The sequence below is a fragment of the Oncorhynchus tshawytscha genome, linkage group LG14 (genome assembly GCF_018296145.1).
Source record: "Oncorhynchus tshawytscha isolate Ot180627B linkage group LG14, Otsh_v2.0, whole genome shotgun sequence".
Classification (NCBI taxonomy): Eukaryota; Metazoa; Chordata; class Actinopteri; order Salmoniformes; family Salmonidae; genus Oncorhynchus; species Oncorhynchus tshawytscha.
The window spans coordinates 13,446,826-13,468,619 of NC_056442.1; the positions used below are offsets into that span (position 1 = coordinate 13,446,826).

The 21,794-nt window shown below is 43.8% G+C and overlaps 1 protein-coding gene across 3 annotated transcripts; it reads left to right on the forward strand.

Annotated features, from left to right (window-relative positions):
* Positions 1-1,736: 1,736 nt before the first annotated feature.
* Positions 1,737-12,585, forward strand: LOC112266580 (homeobox protein PKNOX1). Of its 3 annotated transcripts, none has more exons than XM_024444173.2 (11): positions 1,737-1,825; positions 2,747-2,857; positions 4,508-4,641; positions 4,859-5,030; positions 5,544-5,717; positions 5,921-6,068; positions 10,184-10,281; positions 10,376-10,510; positions 11,433-11,509; positions 11,604-11,776; positions 12,095-12,585. In XM_024444173.2, exons 2-11 carry the CDS (start codon positions 2,807-2,809, stop codon positions 12,262-12,264), a joined length of 1,332 nt encoding a protein of 443 aa, XP_024299941.1. In that variant the 5' UTR covers positions 1,737-1,825; positions 2,747-2,806; the 3' UTR covers positions 12,265-12,585. The 3 variants fall into 3 exon arrangements, with proteins under 3 accessions (XP_024299941.1, XP_024299943.1, XP_024299942.1); XM_024444175.2 differs by having other exon boundaries at positions 5,921-6,038; XM_024444174.2 differs by lacking the exon at positions 1,737-1,825 and adding an exon at positions 1,855-1,975.
* The last annotated feature ends 9,209 nt before the right edge of the window (positions 12,586-21,794 follow it).

A 21,794-nucleotide genomic window follows, 5' to 3' on the forward strand; every position in this document is an offset into this window, starting at 1 on the left:
TACTAAAGTAAAAGGATTTCAAATGCCCTATATTAAGAAAAGCAGACAGCACCATCTTCTTGTTTTTTTTAATATACAGATAGCCAGGGGCGCACTCCAACACTTACAAATGAAGCATTTGTGTTTAGTGAGTCCGCCAGATCAGAGGCAGTAGGGATGACCAGGGATGTTCTTTTAATAAGTGCATGAATTGCACCATTTTTAACGAGTACTTTCAGGTGTCAGGGAACATGTATGGAGTAAAATGTACATTATTTTCTTTAGGAATGTAGTGAAGTAAAATTAAAGTTGTCAAATATAAATAGTAAAGTACAGATACCCCAAATAACGACTTAAGTAGTACTTTAAAGTATTCTTACTTAAGTACTTTACACCACTGGGGACAGCCTAATCTAAGCAGGGTCTTTGATGCCTTACAACTTCCACTTCTTAATAATCGTCTTGACCGTGCTCCAGGGGATATTAAAGGCCTTTGAAATATTTTATACCCATCCCTTGATCTGTGCCTTTCCACTACTTTGTCCCAGAGTTCTTTTGAAAGCTCCTTCGTGCTCATGGTTGCGTGTTTGCTTTGCAATTCACTACTCAGCAGAGGGAACCTACAGGAACTGCTGAATGTGTCCTGAAATCATGTTAATCACTACAATTTAACACAGATGGAGGCCAATTAACTTGGTGTTTGATTTAGAAGGTGATTGGTTACACCTGAGCTAATTTAGGCTTGATATTACAAGGAGGTGGACACTTGTCCAACCAAGCTATTTCATTTTTTTATTGATAAAAATAAATCAATAAAAATCTGAATATTGCTTTCACTTGGAAGCTGTGGGGTAGGATGTATCGATCAATGGAATAATAAACTATTTCAAGCCATTTTCATTTCAGGCTATAAGGCAACAAAAGTTTTACCATTTTGAAAGGGGGTGTAGATTTTCTACACCGTCTCTTTGATTCCTCATGTCTCACCATGTTTTAGGCTTTCCATCTTCCAACCCCTGATATTCTTCATATCAGAGCCTCTTGGTTGATGCAGGCCCTATGTATGAGAAAGCACTGTCTGAGGAGATGGCCAAACTACAGCGGTTGTATGGTGGCGGTGACCTCACTGACTTCCCCCATTTTCAAGATCCTTGATGAGTCAATTGTGTGTTCATAAGTATCAGTCCTTTGTTTTCGTTTTGGTAAGATTTGGTTGTAATTTTAAATTACATTTAAAAAGTCAGGTCAGTCGAGGCACATGTTCTACTATCCTTTGATCCTCTGTGATGCACTTTAGATCCAGAATGTACATCTTAATTTAGGAGCATAGATTTCACATTGTACTGTGTCACTTTTTTTCTCTCTTTTCCAAGTTAGATGATTGGTCCTCAAAATGATCTTCACTCTGTCACTCTCTTTTGTCTGTTAAATCTGACCAATAACCATTTTTTATCAATTATATGTTTTAGTATGGGTAGTCTCATTCACTTCTTTGTTTATAAAGTAGTCATTGCATCAGAAATATAAAACCCATGATGTCAATTATTAGGGATAACTTTTCAATTCTGAATGTTTTTGTAGTTTGTAGGCCTAGTCCATTACATACCATTTTAAATGTGTATACATTTGATGTAATATAAATAATTGTCATCATAATTTAAGCATAAGGGGCAGGGTATCGGCCTCCAGGGGCGGGACAAGGCATGTTCAGAATTGCTTCTCCTCCCACATGTTGAATATTAATGAGAGAAAATAGTCTGCGAGCCTATACGTAGTGACGACACACGAAAACTGCGGGCCCGGATTGCAGCAGCCCCTTGTCACTGTGACGAAGATTGGCACTAAGGTAAGCTGTCACTCAAATTCCTCTTTTTTTTCGTCGCCCATCAATCTAACAATCGACGCTACATGCTCGAATGCAATGGCTCGCAGTGGAATGAGCCAATGTGCACTTTGCAGAATGAACAGTGAGCCAAAAGACTGATCACACATGAAGGCAAGCTGTTGTGACGAGAGAAAAAAAGATGTCCGCTTATTTGGAAAAGGCGCATTGGAAAGGGTGAATGAGAAGGCCAGGCGTGTGTTGACTAATCTACAGACTACTGGACATTCGAATGTTATTAGGAGAGATACCTATCGATGACCGCAACGTCGATGGGATGTGTGCTGTTGACAGTGTTTTATTTGTTCAACATTTGAAAGCACCCATATTATATGATACATGTAGCCTGAGCCGCTATACGATATTTAGACAGCGAGGGTAGGATAAATCGGTAATCAAATTGACACGAAATTGTATGCACGTTTGTTTGTTATTAGAAACACGTTTGATTTATTCCCTTGTTTATTTTTCCACATGAATACGGCTTGCTAAGGAGAGATTCATGGGCCTAGTATCACAGTTTAGGATGATGCTTGGTGAACATTACGAACTGTAGATGCACAACTTCTGCGTTTAATTATTTCATCAAAATATGTGCCCGGAAGTTAGGGCTACTGACTGTACAACATACCTCCCACGCTGCGCCCGCGGGAATTGATAACTGCACTGTCTGCATTCCATTCTGATACACGCATACAGTGACCAAGCATTTACACACCAAAAAACATGAATCCTCATACCCCAGAATGCAAGGCCCTGTGTTGACATAGTGCCCTGACCCTACGTTCTTCATTGGCTATGTCTGTATCATGCAATGGTTATATCTAATCTATGACAACAACAAAAACCTAATCTAAACCCCATGTCTGATGCATGTGTCTCTAGGACTGGTAGGCACAGGTCTTGGACTGGAATGCCCGAGTATTGGCATCATTGGCAGCGACCATGATGGAAGCCCATTCGGCATCTCTAGATGAGTACCCGGAGGTGGATGAGGTAAGAGATTGAAGATGAGGAGGAGTGAAGTTTGAACATATGACAAAGTGGGTGGCCATATTCCAATGAATGAGCTGTGTGATATACAGTTGAAGTCGGAAGTTTACATACACTTAGGTTGGAGTCATTAAAACTCGTTTTTCAACCACTCCACAAATTTCAAACTATAGTTTTGACAAGTCGGTTAGGACCTCTACTTTGTGCATGACACAAGTAATTTTTTCAACAATTGTTTACAGACCAATTATTTCACTTATAATTCACTGTATCACAATTCCAGTGGGTCAGAAGTTTACATGCACTAAGTTGACTGTGCCTTTAAACAGCTTGGAAAATTCCATAAAATGATGTCATGGCATTCGAAGCTTCTGTTAGGTTAATTGACATAATTTTGAGTCAATTGGGGGTGCAACTGTGGATGTATTTCAAGGCCTACCTTCAAACTCAGTGCCTCTTTGCTTGACATCATGGGAAAATCAATAGAAATCAGCCAAGACCTCAGAAAAAAAATTGGAGACCTCCACAAGTCTGGTTCATCCTTGGGAGCAATTTCCAAATGCATGAAGGTATCACGTTCATCTGTACAAACCACAATGCCACGGATGTCTCAAGTTTTGAGGGAGTGTACAATTGGCATGCTGACTACAGGAATGTCCACCAGAGCTGTTGCCAGAGAATTTAAAGTAAATTTCTCTACCATAAGCCGCTTCCAACGTCATTTTGGCAGTACGTCTAACTGGCCTCACAACCGCAGACCACATGAAACCACGCCAGCCCAGGACCTCCACATCCGGCATATTCACCTGCGGGAACATCTGAGACCAGACAACTGGACAGCTGATGAAAGGAGATGGTCACACCAGATACAGACGGGTTTTCTGATCCACTCCCCTACCTTTTTTTAAAGGTATCTGTGACCAACAGATGCATATCTGTATTCCCAGCCATGTGAAAATCATAGATTAGGGCCTCAGGAATTTATTTCAATTGACTGATTTCCTTATATAAACTGTAACTCAGTGAAATCTTTGAAATTGTCGCATTTTATATTTTTGTTCAGTATAAAATTACATTATTATTTTTATTTTTTTTACATATGGGTGGTCCTATTAATCAACCCCATTATCCAGCTGTTGCACGCACTATGCTCTAACATCTGTGCTACAGAGGACCACTTTAAAAAACAATGTATGTCAGTTCTAGTGAAAAATTAGTCATAGTTGGAATGAGTCTGACCTAAGGCACTGTAGGAAGGGGTCGGGTTCACTGGAAACCAAATGGAAGAAACTGTTGAAACAGGGAAGGACTAGACTGGATCATGAACAACTTCTGAGTGTCGAAGTTAAGACCGTGTATTCATCAGGGTTCAATGTGAATGATAAATAGCTAATGCGGTCTCTGTAAGCTGCTGAATTGAGACAGTGTTATGAGTGGAAAGAGACAGACTAGTCTCTTTCTCTCTCCTCTCCCTGGGGCTGGTGTGTGTACTCCTCACCCCACTACCACCCTGAGGGGAGTCATTCACCAACCACTGACCTAACTTTACTGCATTTCACTCTCCTATCCCCTCCCTTCTCCTCCACTCTCCTATTTTCTCTGCATTGTATCCTAATCTTCTTTTTACCGTCTTTGTCTCTTTCCTTGGTAAAGGTCTTGGTGCAGATGCGCGTGGGAGCGGATGTGGAGGGGGATCCAGAGCAGAGTCTGAGCGAGGGGGGAGCAGGCAGCCCCTCTGCCATGCAGCCCCAGACGCCCATGGACACAGACAAGCAGGCCATCTACAGGTAGGCGAGTCATGGTACTCCTCCACTCCGTCCTCCTCATTAGAGCTCTTTCTCTCTGTTCTCCACTTTTTTTCAATCCATTTTCCTTCCCATGTCCTCTTTATGACTGTAAACTTGTGTGGATGTGTGAGCATCGGTGCATGACTGTGTGTTTGTGTGCTTTCATTAACTGCGCCTACTGTAGCGTTAATCCTTTGCACTCGCCTGTGCATCGTAGGCACCCCCTGTTCCCTCTGCTGGCCCTACTCTTTGAGAAGTGTGAGCAGTCGACTCAGAGCTCGGACTGCGTCAGCTCTGCCAGCTTCAATGTGGACATTGAGAACTTTGTCCGTAGCCAGAAGAAAGAGGGCAAGGGTTTCTTCTGTGACGACCCAGACGTGGACAACCTGGTGAGTAACTCTGCACTACCAGGGTCCTGTTCATTTGGGCATGCAACTGAAAACGTTTGAAAATGTTCTGCAACGAAAAACAAAAATACTTGTTTCTTATTGGATATGTCCAGTTGGTCCATTCCTATTTTAGTCAGTTTTCTTCCTTTTGGTACCTAATGAACATGACCCAGCTCTTACACATCGTTGTCTGTTTTCGATATTAAAAGATAATATAACGAAGTTCCACGGCTGTTGTGCCCTTTAACAAACCACTCTTGAATTGCATATCTTAACATCAAGCAATTGAAATATTGTATGTGTGATAGTAAATGTTTTATCAAAAAAAAAAAAAATCTTTATTGGGAAGAACTGAAGAGACATGACTGACCAGCAAACTGATGTTGAATGAACTAATTGGTAATGGTTAAGCTTAACCCTTGGCTAGGGTCAGGGTTAGAGTTATGGGTTGGCAGCATGCCTACTAATGGCCTGCTAATGACCTGACCTTTGACCCTTGACCTCTAACCCCAGATGGTGAAGGCCATCCAGGTGTTGCGTATCCACCTCCTGGAGCTGGAGAAAGTGAGCGACTTGTGTAAGGACTTCTGTAGCCGCTACATCGCCTGCCTGCGCACCAAGATGAACAGTGAGACCCTGCTTAGTGGGGGAGAAACTGACAGCCCCTGTTCCCCTGTCCAGATTCAGGTACTCACACGCAGGTTATACACACACATTTTCCCTTCATAGATTATTTGTATTTTTCCCAGAGGGAACTTTGGCTATTGAATTGGGATTAAATGATAAGCACATAATAGTACAATTCACACATTATAGGTATAAATTATACAAGATGAACACAAATTAATGTGAATGCAGTTAGGCTAATTTTGTGTGTGTTTCACCCCCAGACCTCCAGCCCACTGACAGGAACCCTCAGCCCTCAAGGCATTGTGATGTCAGCCTCGGCCCTGCAGCAGGGCAACGTTACCCTGACAACAGTCAATTCTGCTGGCCAAGTGTTAGCAGGTATGTCTCCGTGGCATACCACCTCTACAGGTACCCTCTCTTCTCCGGCCTTACTGTGTCCTTGTTAAGACAGCTACTAGTCAATACTGGGTCATATTAATTATGGCACACCGTAGCAAAACATTATTTTCTTAGTTATCAGGTTCAGGTAGTTCCTCCCTGTTTTAGTCAGTTTCCTTGAATCTGTGAATGTTGCCTATTTTCAGAGTTAATTTTAAAGTTGATTATAACACGGTACTTCATTTTGTTTATCTGTCGGCTTCAGCCTCGAATTGTGTGTAGCTAAGTGACCCTCTCTGTCCATTCATCGCCATTTACCAGTTGTTGTTGTTGTCTTAGCTGTTTACGCGTTGTTGTCTTAGCCCTCGCAATCAAGACCTGTGATTGCTTTATGCCTCCCTCTAATGTCAATATGCCTTGTATACTGTTGTTTAGGGTAGCTCTAATTTTTTTGTTTTCCTGCGGAGCCCCTAGTCCCGCTCTACATGCTTCGGTTAGCTCCCTTGCCCCACCCCCATGCGGAGACCGCACCTAGCTTAACTGGCGCTTCCAGAGATGCAGCCTCTCTCATCCTCACTCAATGCCTAGGTTTACCTCCACTGTACTCGCACCCTACCACGCCCTTGTCTGTGCATTATGCCCTGAATCTATCCTACCACGCCCAGAAGTCTGCTCCTTTTACTCTCTGTTCCGAACGCACTCGACGACCAGTTCTTATAGCCTTTAGCCTTACCCTTATCCTACTCCTCCTCTGTTCCTCTGGTGATGTAGAGGTTAACCCAGGCCCTGTGTGTCCCCAAGCGCTCTCATTTGTTGACTTCTGTAACTGGAAAAGCCCTGGGTTCATGCATGCTAACATCAGAAGCCTCCTCCCTAAGTTTGCTTTATTCACTGCTTTAGCACACTCCGCCAACCCTGGCTTAGGATGGCCACCAAAAATTCAGAAATTTCCATCCCCAATTACAACATTTTCCATCAAATTAGAACTGCTAAAGGGGGTGGAGTTACCCTGCAGAGTTCTGTCCTATTATCCAGGTCTATGCCCAAACAATTCGAGCTAATACTTTTAAAAATCCATCTCTCCAGAAATAAGTCTCTCACTGTTGCTGCTTGTTATAGACCCCCCTCAGCTCCCAGCTGTGCCCTGGAAACCATATGTGAATTGATTACCCCCCATTTATCTTCAGAGTTTGTACTGTTAGGTGACCTAAACTGGGATATTCTTAACACCCCGGCCGTCCTACAATCTAAGCTAGATGCCCTCAATCTCACACAAATTATCATGGAACCTACCAGGTACAACCCCAAATCTGTAAACATGGGCACCCTCATAGATATCATCCTGACCAACGTGCCCTCTAAATACACCTCTGCTGTTTTCAACCAGGATCTCAGCCATTACTGCCTCATTGCCTGCGTTCGTTATGGTTCCGCGGTCAAACGACCACCCCTTATCACTGTCAAACGCTCCCTAAAACACTTCTGCGAGCAGGCCTTTCTAATCAACCTGGCCCGGGTATCCTGGAATGATATTGACCTAATCCCGTCAGTAGAAGATGCCTGGTTGTTCTTCAAAAGTGCCTTCCTCTCCATCTTAAATTACCATGCCCCATTCAAAAAAATGTAGAACTAAGAACAGATATAGTCCTTGGTTCACTTCTGACTTGACTGCCCTTGACCAACACAAAAACATCCTGTGGCGCATTGCACTACCTCGGAATAGTCCCCGCGATATGTAACTTTTCAGGGAAGTCAGGAACCAATGTGCACAATAAGTTAGAAAAGCAAAGTCTAGCTTTTTCAAACAGAAATTTGCATCCTGCAGCACTAACTCCAAAAAGTTTTGGGACAAGTCCATGTAAAGTCCATGGAGAATAAGAGCACCTCCTCTCAGCTGCCCACTGCACTGAGGTTAGGAAACATTGTCACCACCAATAAATCAACGATAATTGAGAATTTCAATAAGCATTTCTCTACGGCTGGCCACGCTTTCCCCCTGGCTACCCGAACCCCGGCCAACAGCTCTGCACCCCCCGCAGCTTCTGGCCCAAGCTCCCCCAGCTTCTCCTTAACCCAAATCAAGACAGCTGATGTCCTGAAAGAGCTGCAAAATGTGGATCCCTACAAATCAGCTGGGCTAGACATTCTGGACGCTCTCTTCCTAAAATTATCCGCCGTCATTGTCGCAACCCCTATTACTAGTCTGTTCAACCTCTCTTTCATATCGTCTGAGATTCCTAAAGATTGGAAGGCGTCCGCGGTCATCCCCCTCTTCAAAGGGGGAGACACTCTAGACCCAAACTGTCACAGACCTATATCCATTCTGCCCTGCCAATCTAAAGTATTCGAATGTCAATTGAACAAATCGACCATCTCGAATCCCACCGTACCTTCTCCGCTATGCAATCCGGTTTCTGAGCTGCTCACGGGTGCACCTCAGCCACGCTCAAGGTCCTAAACGATTTCATAACTACCATCGATAAAAAAAACAGTACTGTGCAGCCGTCTTCATCGACCTGGCCAAGGCTTTCGACTCTGTCAATCACCGTATTCTTATCGGCAGACTCAACAACCTTGGTTTCTCTAATGACTGCATCGCAGATCAATGATGTCACTCTTGCTGCGGGTGAATATTTGATCCACTTCTACGCATACGACACCATTCTGTATACATCTGGCCCTTCTTTGGACACTCTGTTAACAAACTTCCAAATGTGTTTCAATGTCATACAACACTCCTTCCGTGGCCTGCAATTGCTCTTAAACGCTAGTAAAACTAAATTCATGCTCTTCAACCGATCGTTGCCCGCACCTGCCCGCCCACCTAGCATCACTACTCTGGACGGTTCTGATTTAGAATACAGCGGGGCAAAATACTTACTTTCCACCATCATTTGCAAATAAATTCATTAAAAATCCTACAATGTGATTTTCTGGATTTTTTTCTCTCATTTTGTCTGTCATAGTTGAAGTGTACCTATGATGAAAATTACAGGCCTCTCATCTTTTTAAGTAGCAGAACTTGCACAATTGGTGGCTGACTAAATACTTTTTTGCCCCACTCTTATGTGGACAACTATAAATACCTAGGTGTCTGGTTAGATTGTAAACTCTCCTTCCAGTTTCACATTAAGCATCTCCAATCCAAAGTTAAATCTAGAATTTGCTTCCTATTTCGTAACAAAGCCTCCTTCATTAATGCTGCCAAACATACCCTCGTAAAACTGGCTATCCTACCAATCCTTCGGCGATGTAATTTACAAAATAGTCTCCAACACTCTACTCAGCAAATTGGATGCAGTCTATCTGTTTTGTCACTAAAGCCCCATATCCTACCCACCACTGCGACCTGTATGCTCTCGTTGGCTGGTCCTTGCTACATATTCGTCGCCAAACCCACTGGCTCCAGGTCATCTATAGGTCTTTGCTAGGTAAAGCTCCGCCCTTATCTCAGCTAACTGGTCACCATAGCAACACCCACCCAAGGCACACGCTCCAGCAGGTATATTTCACTGGTCATCCCCAAAGCCAACACTTCCTTTGGCCGCCTTTCCTTATATGTCTCTGCTGCCAATGACTGGAACGAATTGCATAAATCACTGAAGTTGGAGACTTATATCTCCCTCACTAACTTCAAGCATCATCTGTCAGAGCAGCTTACCGATCACTGCAGCTGTACACATCCCATCTGTAAATAGCCCAACCAACTACCTACCTCATCCCCATATTTGTTTTTTATTTTGTTTTTCTGCTCTTTTGCACACCAGTATTTATACTTGCACATCATCATCTGCACATCTATCACTCCAGTGTTAATTACTAAATTGTAATTACTTCGCCACTATGACCTATTTATTGCCTTACCTCCTTACCTCATTTGCACACTGTATACAGATTTTCTATTGTGTTATTGACTGTACGTTTGTTTATCCCATGTGTAACTCTGTTGTTTTTGTTTCACTGCTTTGCTTTATCTTGGCCAGGTCGCAGTTGTAAATGAGAACTTGTTCTCAACTGGCCTACATGGTTAAATAAAGGTGAAATAAAAACATTTAAAAAAAATTATAGTGAGGTGCTGAGGGTCCTTGGATCAAGTTACCAAAAACGTGTCATAACTTGTTTATTTGTGTGTGTTTTTTGAGCAGGTGGTACAGTGTACCAGCCCATCACAGTAGTCACTCCTCAGGGACAAGTGGTTGGACAAGCTATCTCACCCCAGACAATACGCATCAACAACACACAGGTGAGGAATACGCCACACACACACAGACAGACGTACGCTCACAGTCACACGAACTACAGGCGGTTCTCTGAATTGACTGTGTGTGTGTGTACAGCTCCAGTTGCAGCTCAATCAGGACCTGAGCAGTTTCTTCACCCAGGAGGACAGCTCACCCAAGAGCAACAAGAGGGGCGTCCTGCCCAAATCAGCCACCAACATCATGCGCACCTGGCTCTTCCAGCACATAGGGGTGAGTGAAAAACACCTCAAGGTGTAAATTGAACACTAGAATACCTTGCACCTCGTACCACCTCGTACCATTCCGAAGATTAGAATAACTATAACTAAATGTATTGTAACTCAGAGTAAATCTTTGCTAGGTTTTTCCAAGGGTGTCTGTGCATGCTTGCGTGCATGTGAGTGTGCACGTGCATGCATTTGAGAGAGAATGATGGCCCCCGTCACGATGTCTCATCCCATGATGGCTCGGAGCGGCTGCGTTGACAGAGACTGATGTGTTAGGCCCTCATATGACTGGCCCATGGTCGGCTGGCTAAATGCTAATCAGAGGTTAATCAGTGGACAGCTCACAGGCCCACTGGCAGAAGCTAACAACACTGGTAGCTCACAGAGACCCTTTGTTCCCTGTGTGTGTTTGTGAGTGTGTGGGCGTGTGTGCCTGCGCGGGTGTGTTTGTGCGCGCATGTAAGAGACGGTTAACTAACAGCCAGATGTTAGATAATCCTAGCCCTTTGTAGGATGAAGCGTCTTCACTACAGCTTGTTCCTCTCTGCTTGCTCCTGAGTTGCCAATACTGGCACTCAAGCCTCTGTACATCCTAATGTTGAATCTAAATGCATCCAGGTTTGGGACGAAAGCCCAACCTCCTGATACCTCAGATTTTCTCAGAGGAAAACAGAGGAATTGGGTAAAAAGGTATCCGACTAGTGGCCAGGCTGCTCCGAACTCTAATTCACATAGAAGTGACTTTACTTAGTCATCATCCTGTGCTGTTCCCATACAAATTGACCTTTTAGTCTTACATCATCCATCCACAGTCTCTCCCAGTACCTACTGGGCTTAATAGGGAGCTAAACACAAACAATAATTTGCTGTAAATGATTGTTTGTATTCTTTACCCTTGTCTCTTTGCATCTCTCTCTCTCTCTCAGCATCCCTATCCCACAGAGGACGAGAAGAAACAGCTCGCCATACAGACCAACCTGACCCTGCTGCAGGTCAACAACTGGTGAGTCAATCTTTCACACACACACCCTAAACCCAAGCGCAGAATTGTGGCCTTGGATGATTGGCTTAGCCCCTGTTCGTCTCTCCCTCTCCAGGTTCATTAATGCTAGGAGGCGGATCCTCCAGCCCATGATGGACAGCAGTGCGTCGGACACGCCCAAGAGCAGGAAGAGGACTCCCCAGAGCCGGCCCACCCAGCGTTTCTGGCCCATGGCCAACAACATTGCCTCGGCCGGTGTAGGGCAAGAGGTGGCCATGGACGATGACGGTAAATGCCCAGAAAAACAAATATTATGAAAAGTCTGCAAGACTGATATGCTCCTGTTAAAGTGAGAAATCACAGTAGGAACATGTCCGTTGCAATCATGACTTTAAAAAAAAAAAAATCCCCAGTCCTTATTACAGGCTGAGGGGAATGTCATGCTGTGGCTTTCACACCTTGATATGACTTGATCTTGTCCTTAACATACCAGCCGTCTCCATTACCACAATAACCCCGGTCAACTCGGATTGACTATACACTGTCCAATTACGTACTGGTTAGTGGATGTGGCGGAAGCTTGATCTTTTCCCCCTGTGCCCACAGTTACCATGGTGACGATGGGCATGAGTGTAGACGAGCTGCAGACGCTGACATCAGATGGTGCAACACTGGCCATGCAGCAGGTGATGATGGGAGGACACAGCGAGGAGGAGGAGGGCGAGAGTGAGGAGGAAGACGAGGAGGAGGGGGGTGACATGGCCGGATTGGAGTGACATACCACTACAGCGGGATGTGATGTCACACCCTCGTGCATGCCTGTGTTTGACAATATTACTCAACACTCATCAGTGTCCAAGACTATCCACACTAGGCCTTTAAGGTCCTACTAGAAACAGAGAAAAAAATATGCTATTTTTATATGTAAAATGTTTGGAATGAAGGCTGTTTATTTTCATTTAGCTTTTTTGCTTAGTGTTTTTATTTTTAGATCTTTTTTTAAAGAATATTTATGTATGAACATTGAATGTCCAATATGGCTGACCTGCTTTTCAAGGTCTGTTGGATTTCTCTAATAATAAAATGTTCAAGAAGGATATCCCTCATCTTTGTTTTTTTGTTTCAGAGTGTAGACGCGGTATTTCAGGGGAGGATATCGAACCGAGGATTTGTTGGAGGATGTATTGATAGTTGTGCAAAGATGTCTGAAACAAGAAATTCACACATGCTTATGAATGCAACATCAAAAAGGAATCATTTGAAAAAGCTTTTTCCTAAAAATACATATTTTTATGGTATTTTCCATATTTCTCTGCGAACACATCTGCTATGTAATGACATTACAAAGTACATGTTACGGCTATTCCATTTGTCTACATGCACCGTTTGTGTGTCAAGATGAGATGTCAACATATTAATGAGACCAAGCTTAGGCCAGGATTCAATCTGATCACCCTTTTTGGCTATGCCCCACTTACAGGCGACGTTACCGCGGTCATGGAGATCGCATTCAAAGTAAACACTGCAGATGTCTGCTCAATCGGAAATGACCTTTTAATGTCAACCTTGCTACAATGCCGATCTTCCGCAGTCCGAATTGAATCCTGGCCCTAGTTCATCTTCTCAGTCTTCCATTTGTCCTTCACCATTTCCCTCCATCTTGTTTTTCTGACTTTAAAATAGAGCTATTGCTCAGCCTCAGATTGTGTCCGTTCACTGTGGTGCTTAAGAACAAATAAATAGTGTCTCTGAGTAAAGTACTCTGTCAGCTACTGTATACTTTGGGGATCAAGGGCTCAGTGGCTCTTCTTTCTGTGGGAAGATATCATAGAATGGGAGTATGTCATTTGGATGTTAACTAGACTAACAGATTTGTATATATCAATCATTCATCGCTGACTAATAAACTAAAAAAGGTTTTCCGTTGATTGATTTCACTGGCTGTCTCAAACTTTAAGACTTCTTCACTCTTAAAGGAACAGTTCATTCTGCAACTGGTAAACTCTTAGTAAATCCAGGCCTAAATTAATTTGGATGTCTGAAAACATCTGACAAACTATGATTTCGGGGTGAACTGTCCATTTAAACCATGCATCTCTCTCCTTTGCATAGCAGCTGTAATACTTTTGCAGTACTGTCTGCCACCAGTAGAGTTCTCGAGTGCACCACTATACAGTATCAACAGTAGAATTCATCTGCTGGTGGATCCAGGTCAGAGCGTGGGGAATGAGAGTGTACACGGCAGAATTGTTCCTCTCAGCACAGCTATAGCCCCAGCTAGTGGCCCCCGCCAGCTTCCACACTGATGAGTCCTCACAGGCCAGAGGGCCTCCACTATCCCCCTGGGCGCCAAACACACCAGGATTAGCGGCAGTGCATTTTACTCCACAAACACAAAACACACTGTGCTAACGAACGGGAAATCGGTCGTCATTTTCTGTTAATTTTCTGACGATTCTACTTGCTGAATCACCACCGTTTTGTGATCGCCAACACACAGTGCCCACACAGTGCCCACCGTTTGTCTTCACTGTGTGCTTTTTGTCTGCACTTTGTCCTTTAGACAAATGGTGCATGGAACTCTTGAGGTCCACTTCTGAAAGATACCTGGCAAGAGTCTTTGCCCCCCTCTAGGTAGCCTGCACAGACCATCCAAGGGGAGATGGCACCCTGGTACACTTTCGGTCCACTGCAGTCCCTACTGGAGAGCACAGGGACCTGGGCAGAATGCATGGACACACTGGTCTCCCCTGGAAAGACAGACAGACACACACACGGGCATGCTTGCGCATCTATTCAGGTGTTGAATTTGAGCCCATTCACCTCCGTCCACTGTGGCGCCCCACCCAGAGATCCAGCACAACATCCCCTCCTCAAATCTCTCTGCATAGTTCGGCAGGCAGATAGGTTCAACCAGACCTGGAGGAAAGGACTTAGCCAATGAACCTGCTACTCGAAGGGCTCTGTTCAATACGTATCGCGGAAGTTCAGCACTAAAGTCCAGTTGAAATTTAAAGACAATGTTCCTCCATTGGTGGGGACTACATTCACAGTAAACCTTGCATACTGTATGCCAGCTCAATCAGAAATGACCTTTGCATTTCTATCGCTCAATCTGTAATGCCTCAGCGATACAGATTGAATATTGAATAAAGTCCTAAATCACTATCAGTCAGTAGGACAGACAGACAGGCAGAATTGGGAAAGTGACATATTTTTGGTTGTTTTGTGTCCTCTGGGGCTTCCATACCGTGCCGGGCCTTGGATGAAGCGCATGGGAGGGAGGTAGCTGGGTAGGGTGAGCAGGCCTTGGCTCTTTGGGATGGGGGCAGGCGGCTCCTGGGGCGGAGCGGTGGGTACATGGGGGTCCTGGAGGTCCTGAGAGAAGGAGCAGCTGGTCTGGCTGCTGAGGGAGCTGACATTGAAGGTGGTGGGGATCTCCAGGATTGACAGGTCCTCGTTACTCACAGACTCAACCACAATACGGGCCGGATCCGTTCCCTCTGCCCCAGACACCTGTATGGAGTGTGTACGAGAGAGAGAGAGAGACAGAGAGAAATGGAGGGAGGGCGAGCGAGAGAGAAGATGGATGGTGGGAGAGAGAAAAAGGGAAAATGAGAAAGAGAAAGAAAGAAAAAGCGATGAGACTTCCTTGTCAGTTGTTCATTCATCTGAACAGCGTTGATGTTAAAACACACAGACCTCGGGAGGTCAGTCTGGCTACACACCTTCCACTCTTCGGCTGATCCATCAGCAGCAGTCTTGTCACTATTAGGCATAGCCATATCTCCTCACCCAGCTAATCATCTTGGCCCCATGGTAGTAAGATGACCACAGTGGAGCGATGGGAGAGTAAGGACTGCACTGACAAACATCGAGGATATAATGCTACTGCCTAGCTGAGTGACTGACCAATTGACCGACCACCACCAATGGAGAACCTGATAGCATAATTTTACAGTGGAGTTTTCAGGGAAGACACTCAGGTCACTATGCTGCTACAGGTGTTGGGGGAATTAGGGAGGGCGGTGGGGGGTCTGGGGTTGTAAGGTGAAAGGTCATATGCCTGCTTACTGGCTGTTCCATATGATGTGGTCACTCAGGTGTAAAGGCTAACAGAGATGGATGTAAGGAGGCCATGCATCTGTGGAATGCTCCCTCATTTGAATTGCACAGTACGTGACTGATCATTGGCGCACACTGTATATGAGGAAGGTTTCTCTATTGTCAACAGTCAAGATCTTTGATGCGTACTTATCGGAGTCTAAGTGTATGACTAAAATAAAATACTATACGCTAGTAATTGTGTAGTGAGCAGAGCCTCTAGTGATCTAACGCCACCAATAGCAGTACTGTGTCACCAAGGAGTGGAGGGACAATGAGATCCATTACATCACAGGTCATTAGCTAGTGAGGTTACTGGAGAACCCTTTAGTGTTTGACCCTTTTTCTCTGCTTCCTGTGTCTTGTTTCCTTGGGTGGTGCTTCGGTGTCTATAAGTGTGCGGGTGTATGGCCATGTGCAGTGGCGATTTTAGCATAAAAATCTTGGTGGGGCAACAAAAAAAAAAAATGCCAGCAAAGCCACTATACAGCACAACACATCAAACAATACATTAATTGCACTAACGGTGCCCACAAACTGTTAGGGCCTACATAAAGCAGTCCTAACAGCAGAGCCTTCTTTTCAGCACCATAGACTGAAGCCTTACCACTGCTACACCTGGCTATCAGCAGAGCCTTGTCTGGCAGTGAAACAGTTCATTCAGCCTCATTTACTATCTTTAAAAAAAACATAGCTAGAATGGCTGACTTGCTTAAACGAATGTGTTTTTTACTGACAATTGAGATGTACAAACTATGGTATAAGGGAACGATGAGCAGATAAGAGGCAATCCATAATTTCGATTAAGACAATGAGCGAGCTAAGACGGGTCTAGTCAAAATAATTATTTGTTCAGCACTTTTGAATTGTACAGAGACAGAATTCAGAACATGGGCCGTTCTTACAGTATTCTCCCTGTACACCAAGTCAGAACCATAGGATGAATAAAAGGGGGCATTTAAGCAGACAATGAAAGCTCTTACAATATTTGATGATGACATTTCCATAAAACAGGCTATAGGCTACATGTGCACCCCCAAGTCAGAACAGTGGGCTAAGATATGAGGGGGAAAGGGACCAAATTATTAGGGTGAGGCACATGGGCTACTAACAGCTTACTACACAACATACACTTACTATTACTTTCTTAGCTGCAGTAAGCATACAGTACATTCAAAAAGCATTCAGACCCCTTGACTTTTTCCAAATGTTGTTACATTACAGTCTTATTCTAAAATGGATTTAAATATTCTCATCAATCTACACACAATACCCCATGATGACAAAGTGAAAACAGGTTTTTAGAAATTTTAGGGAGGTGACCAAGAACCCGATGGTCACTCTGACAGAACTCCAAAGTTCCTCTGTGGAGATGGGAGAACCTTCCAGAAGGACAACAATATCTGCAGCGACTCCCCAGTAAGAGGCACTTGACAGCCCACTTGGAGTTTACCAAAAGGCACTTAAAGTACTCTCAGACCATGAGAAACAAAACTCTTTTGGACTGAATGCCAAGCGTCACATCTGGAGGAAACCTGGCACCATCCCTACGGTGAAGCATGGTGCTGGCAGCATCATGCTGTGGGGATATTGTTCAGATGCAGGTACTGGGAGACTAGTCAGAATCCAGGGAAAGATAAACAGAGCAATGTACAGAGAGATCCTTGATGAAAACCTGCTCCGGAGTGCTCAGGACCTCAGACTGGGTTGAATGTTCACCTTCCAAGGCTTCGGGACAAGCAGCAATGGCTTCAGGACAAGTCTCTGAATGTCCTTGAGTGGCCCAGCCAGAGCCCGAACTTGAACCCGATCGAACATCTCTGGAGAGACCAAAAAATAGCTGTGCAGCGACACTCCCCATCCGACCTGACAGAGCTTGAGAGGATCTGCAGAGAAGAATGGGAGAAACTCCCTAAATACAGGTGTACCCAAGAAGACTCAAGGCTGTACTCGATGCCAAAGGTGCTTCAACAAAGTACCGAGTAAAGGGTCTGAATACTTTAAAAACAAAACATTTTACAAGCATTTCTAAAAAAAACTGCTTTTGCTTTGTCATTATGGGGTATTGTGTGTAGATTGATGGGAAAAATGATATAATCCATTTTAGAATAAGGCTGTAACGTAACAAAATGTGGAAAAAGTCAAGGGGCCTCAATACTTTCTGAATGCACGGTATCTCCCAGTACATTTTTGGACTCACCGTTGTGCTGTGCTCACTTGAACAGGAGGGTGGCGCAGCAGTCCTTCTTGTGGGCAAATTTTGTCATCAAACTTTGTCATCTGGCATTCTCTGGATTTATGGTGTTTTCAAGACAACTGTTTGAATCATGACGTCAGTGATCTTCAGGTCGGAGCTCTAGAAAGAGGCCCAAGTTCCCGACTTGGATGCTGAAAACGTATTTTCCCAGTTGGAGCTCGTTTTCTTCCGAGTTCCCAGTTGTCTTGAACTCACTGAAGTCTGAGATTTCCCAGTTCCGAGTTTCTAGTTGTTTTGAACGAGGCAGAAGTCATGCTGGATTGACAGCATGGCCAATGTATTCAACCTTTTCTGGTCCATGGTGTTACAAAATGAATGTTTATCCTTTTTAGCTTGGAAAACAAACCCTTTCAGACAGATGTTTTAAATCCTTAAACCAAGACTTGGACCACATATCCTCTCAAACGAATAGCAGGGGAAGCAAAATAGTGATTGCTTTGCAACGCTTCCAGTTAGCCAGATTCCTTCCAAACCACTCATTGTTGAATTTGTGATTTCTGCCTTGTTGTGTAATGTTTATGGCCAATGACCACAGATACATTTTATCTACAGTATAATTTCTCTTCATATGACAAGGATTGAGAAGGATTTGCCAGTAGATTGTTGACATGATTCATGGTGATGAATGCTTGTCTAGCTTGCTAGCTAAGGTTTTGAATGTATGATGTTGACATGAACAGACCAATCAAAGCTCCGGGAGATATAACGTGATTTGACGTCATTTTATCAGTGGCCAATGACCTTGAGCCTTCTTGGATGGGCACTTCTAATGTAAATCTATGGCAGCACCCAAGGGGGCTTGAGCTTTCTAGCTCTCCCTGTAGATTTTGCGGTGACGTAGGGCCCCCCCATGAGTGACAGAACACTGAGCCAATCACGGCGCAACTAGAGAACCTTACCAACCCCTATGCTCTGTATTATCCGCTGGATACCCATCTATTTAGTTTTATTTATTTATTTAACCCTTATTTTACCAGGTAAGTTGACTGAGAACACATTCTCATTTACAGCAACGACCTGGAGAATAGTTACAGGGGAGAGGAGGGGGATGAATGAGCCAATTCAGCACAGAAAGCACTGAGCTAGGCTGAAACAACTGCATTTTGGAGCTGCCTTACTCAAGAAAGCAAAAAAGAGACCATGTTTGTATGCAGCTTTATCAACTCAATACATTTAAAAAAATATTGTTTGCAAACTGATATGTGACACGTTTTAATGCCAAAATAACATGCTCTGCCCCATCTGCCATGAATGGCAGGTCGCCACTGGCCATGTGTATGTGAATGGTCTTTCTCTTTCAACAACTCGCCATACACGTGTAGGAATAAGGAGAGGGCATTCATAAATGAGGACAATGATGTAATGGCAATATCTTACCAGCAGATGTCAGAACCGTATTCTTTGTTCAACCCTACAGCTAAAGGTTCTCAATGGGCTATATCTAAATGTGTCTTTCCAATGTGATCATTTGAATCCTATCTCCTAGCTTCCTTCTCAACTGTATTGACGGAGAACGTCCATGATCCCTCCTCCAATGGATTTCGAAGAAGGAGACGAGGAGAGAGGCTGCGAGGAATCGAGGAAAAATTCATTGAGAAAGAGACCTGGACGTAGAATTGTCCACATAGCCTGTGACACAGCCAGACTACAGTTAAACTATGGGAACCATGTTCATACAGAGTAACCCAATCGCCCATGAAGACAGCTAACTAAAAGCTAGGAAGAAGCTAAATCAGTGTTGGGTAGCTTGGTAGCTATGATTCAATTTCACAGTTTTGGGTACAGTGATATCACGAAGCCAAAGTTAGGCTCCCCTTTTAATCCCCTCCTCTTCCTCCTCCTCTCAGCTCTCTACTCTCAGTCACGACTGTGCAGATAAAGACTGTGTGACTCAGCAGCCCGAACCGAACAGCACGCACAGTCAGAATGAACACCTCAAATAACCACAACCATCCGGCTTAAATGCATCCATTATAATGATGTCTATTATAATGGTGATTGGTTAGCGCGATAGTTGGGGTCGCTATGGAGTCAGTTTGGGGGGTGAGTGTGTAGCAGATGGGTATTTGTGACGCTTGCTCCTTAGCCTGAAATGTAAAAGAGGTACGGCTAAGCAAGCAGCGTGACGTCTGCTCACATCTTCTCGCCTTGCCTCCTCAAAACGAATTGGAAAAGGTTTGAGAGACCTTGAACCTTGTCCTCCAATATGGTCGAGAAAGCGGCGAGGAGTACGATCCGAGGAATTGCGAGTGACAAATTGAAAAAGAACCCTCGTCTTGACTTGGTCAACTTGTTGACCTTCCTTTCTGTAGACTGGGTTAGTGCTCTAAATAATTTGCTGCTCGATATTCCCACGGTTAAAATTGTCCATTATTTCAAGCCTAATTGAGAAGAAATATTTTCCCTCTCTTTAAGTATCAACACGAGTCTGGCTTGGCTTGATTCAGTGGGCTCTATTGCGTGTGTGTATGTATGTGTATTAGCTGAAGGCTGCTACAGGTCCCATTATCTCCCAGTGATGGGGTTATACTGTTACCTTCCCAGTCAGTGTCACATTCTCAATATCCTACTGTACATTCATATCCATACATCTTCCATTGAATCCCTCTAGTCCATGTTCACATCATTTTGTATTTGTGACCATTCAGAGAGCCTATTCATTGGCACCATTTCCCAGCTCCCCTATTATTTCTGATAGAGGATGTTCACAATGTGACAAATATAACCTGGGGTCCAAGCTCTGCAGGCTGCAGTGCAGGGGGTGTCAGGGCCTCTATGATAAACCGACAAGGGACAAGGCCAAGCACACATCATAGAAGACCCCACACACAATCCCAATGTTTTGAGCTGCTGCCCTCCAAGAGGGTCCGGTCCCACTGTTCAGCAAGAACAGGAAGGAGGCAAGTTTCATTCCATCAGCCATCAGGCTGCTGAACAGTGGGACATAGGATGATGCAGGCCCAATACAAGGTCAGACAGTAAGCCGCAGAGACTTTGAATATGTGAAAATGTAGCCTAAATGTGTGACTTGCTACTAGCTTTCCAGTTTTCCGTGCTGCATGTAATATATTGTGTTGTGTTTGTGTATTTGCATGCTGACGTCACGAAATGCCTTTCCATGTAAATGGCCAATAAAGTATATATTCGTGCGTGTTATACAGGATTCTTGGGATGACCCTACCCCATTGAAGTTAAAATGTACAATGGTTATGGTAAGGGTTAAGGTTAGGGTTAGGTAAGGGTTATGGTTAAGGTTAGGTGTTAAAGTTAGGATTAGGGGTTAGGCTAGGGCATAGCTGCGGTAAGTAGTTTGTGGGTGGGCATGCTGCAAAAAAAGAATTGCGCTACAGAAGTCAGCTAACACAGGACTAGTAAAGGTCCAGTGCACTACTTTTGTGATTTTTTTTGTCTAAATGTATTTGTATTTGAGTGTTTACCAGCATTTGTAATTTGAGTCTCATAATTATCTGTACAAAACAGTTAATCTGATAATACTTGCTTGATATACATTTTCCAGTTTCTTGAAATACTTTGCAAATGCAACATATTTCAATGTGAAAACTTAAATGGTCTATTCATTCCTTTTACTAAATGCTCTTATCCAGAGGAACTTACAGCAGTTAGTGTATACATTTTCTTTCTGGCCCCCCTTGGGAATTGAACCCACAACCCTAGCATTGTAAGCACCATGCTCTACCAAATGAGCATCATCATCTTATCACATCATTATAAACCACATGATGTCTCAATGTACTCAATTACTGTATTGTGCATCGTTTTTCTTGATGGTGATGGAAAGTCAACAGGTACAAACATAGATGACCAGCCTATGTACAATACAGTAATGTACATTTACATTAAGTGGTTTGTAATTATGGTAAATTAGTACTGCACAAAAAGTGGTTGTTTTCCATGTTATTTGATCAAGAAACATATTTAATTTGA

Excerpts from the sequence above, each read along its gene's own strand:
- LOC112266580 (XM_024444173.2), top strand. The coding sequence starts at position 2,807 with ATGATGGAAGCCCATTCGGCATCTCTAGATGAGTACCCGGAGGTGGAT. Across the intron at positions 11,510-11,603 it reads CTGCTGCAGGTCAACAACTG|GTTCATTAATGCTAGGAGGC; the intron begins GTGAGTCAATCT and ends CTCCCTCTCCAG. Across the intron at positions 11,777-12,094 it reads GGTGGCCATGGACGATGACG|TTACCATGGTGACGATGGGC; the intron begins GTAAATGCCCAG and ends CTGTGCCCACAG.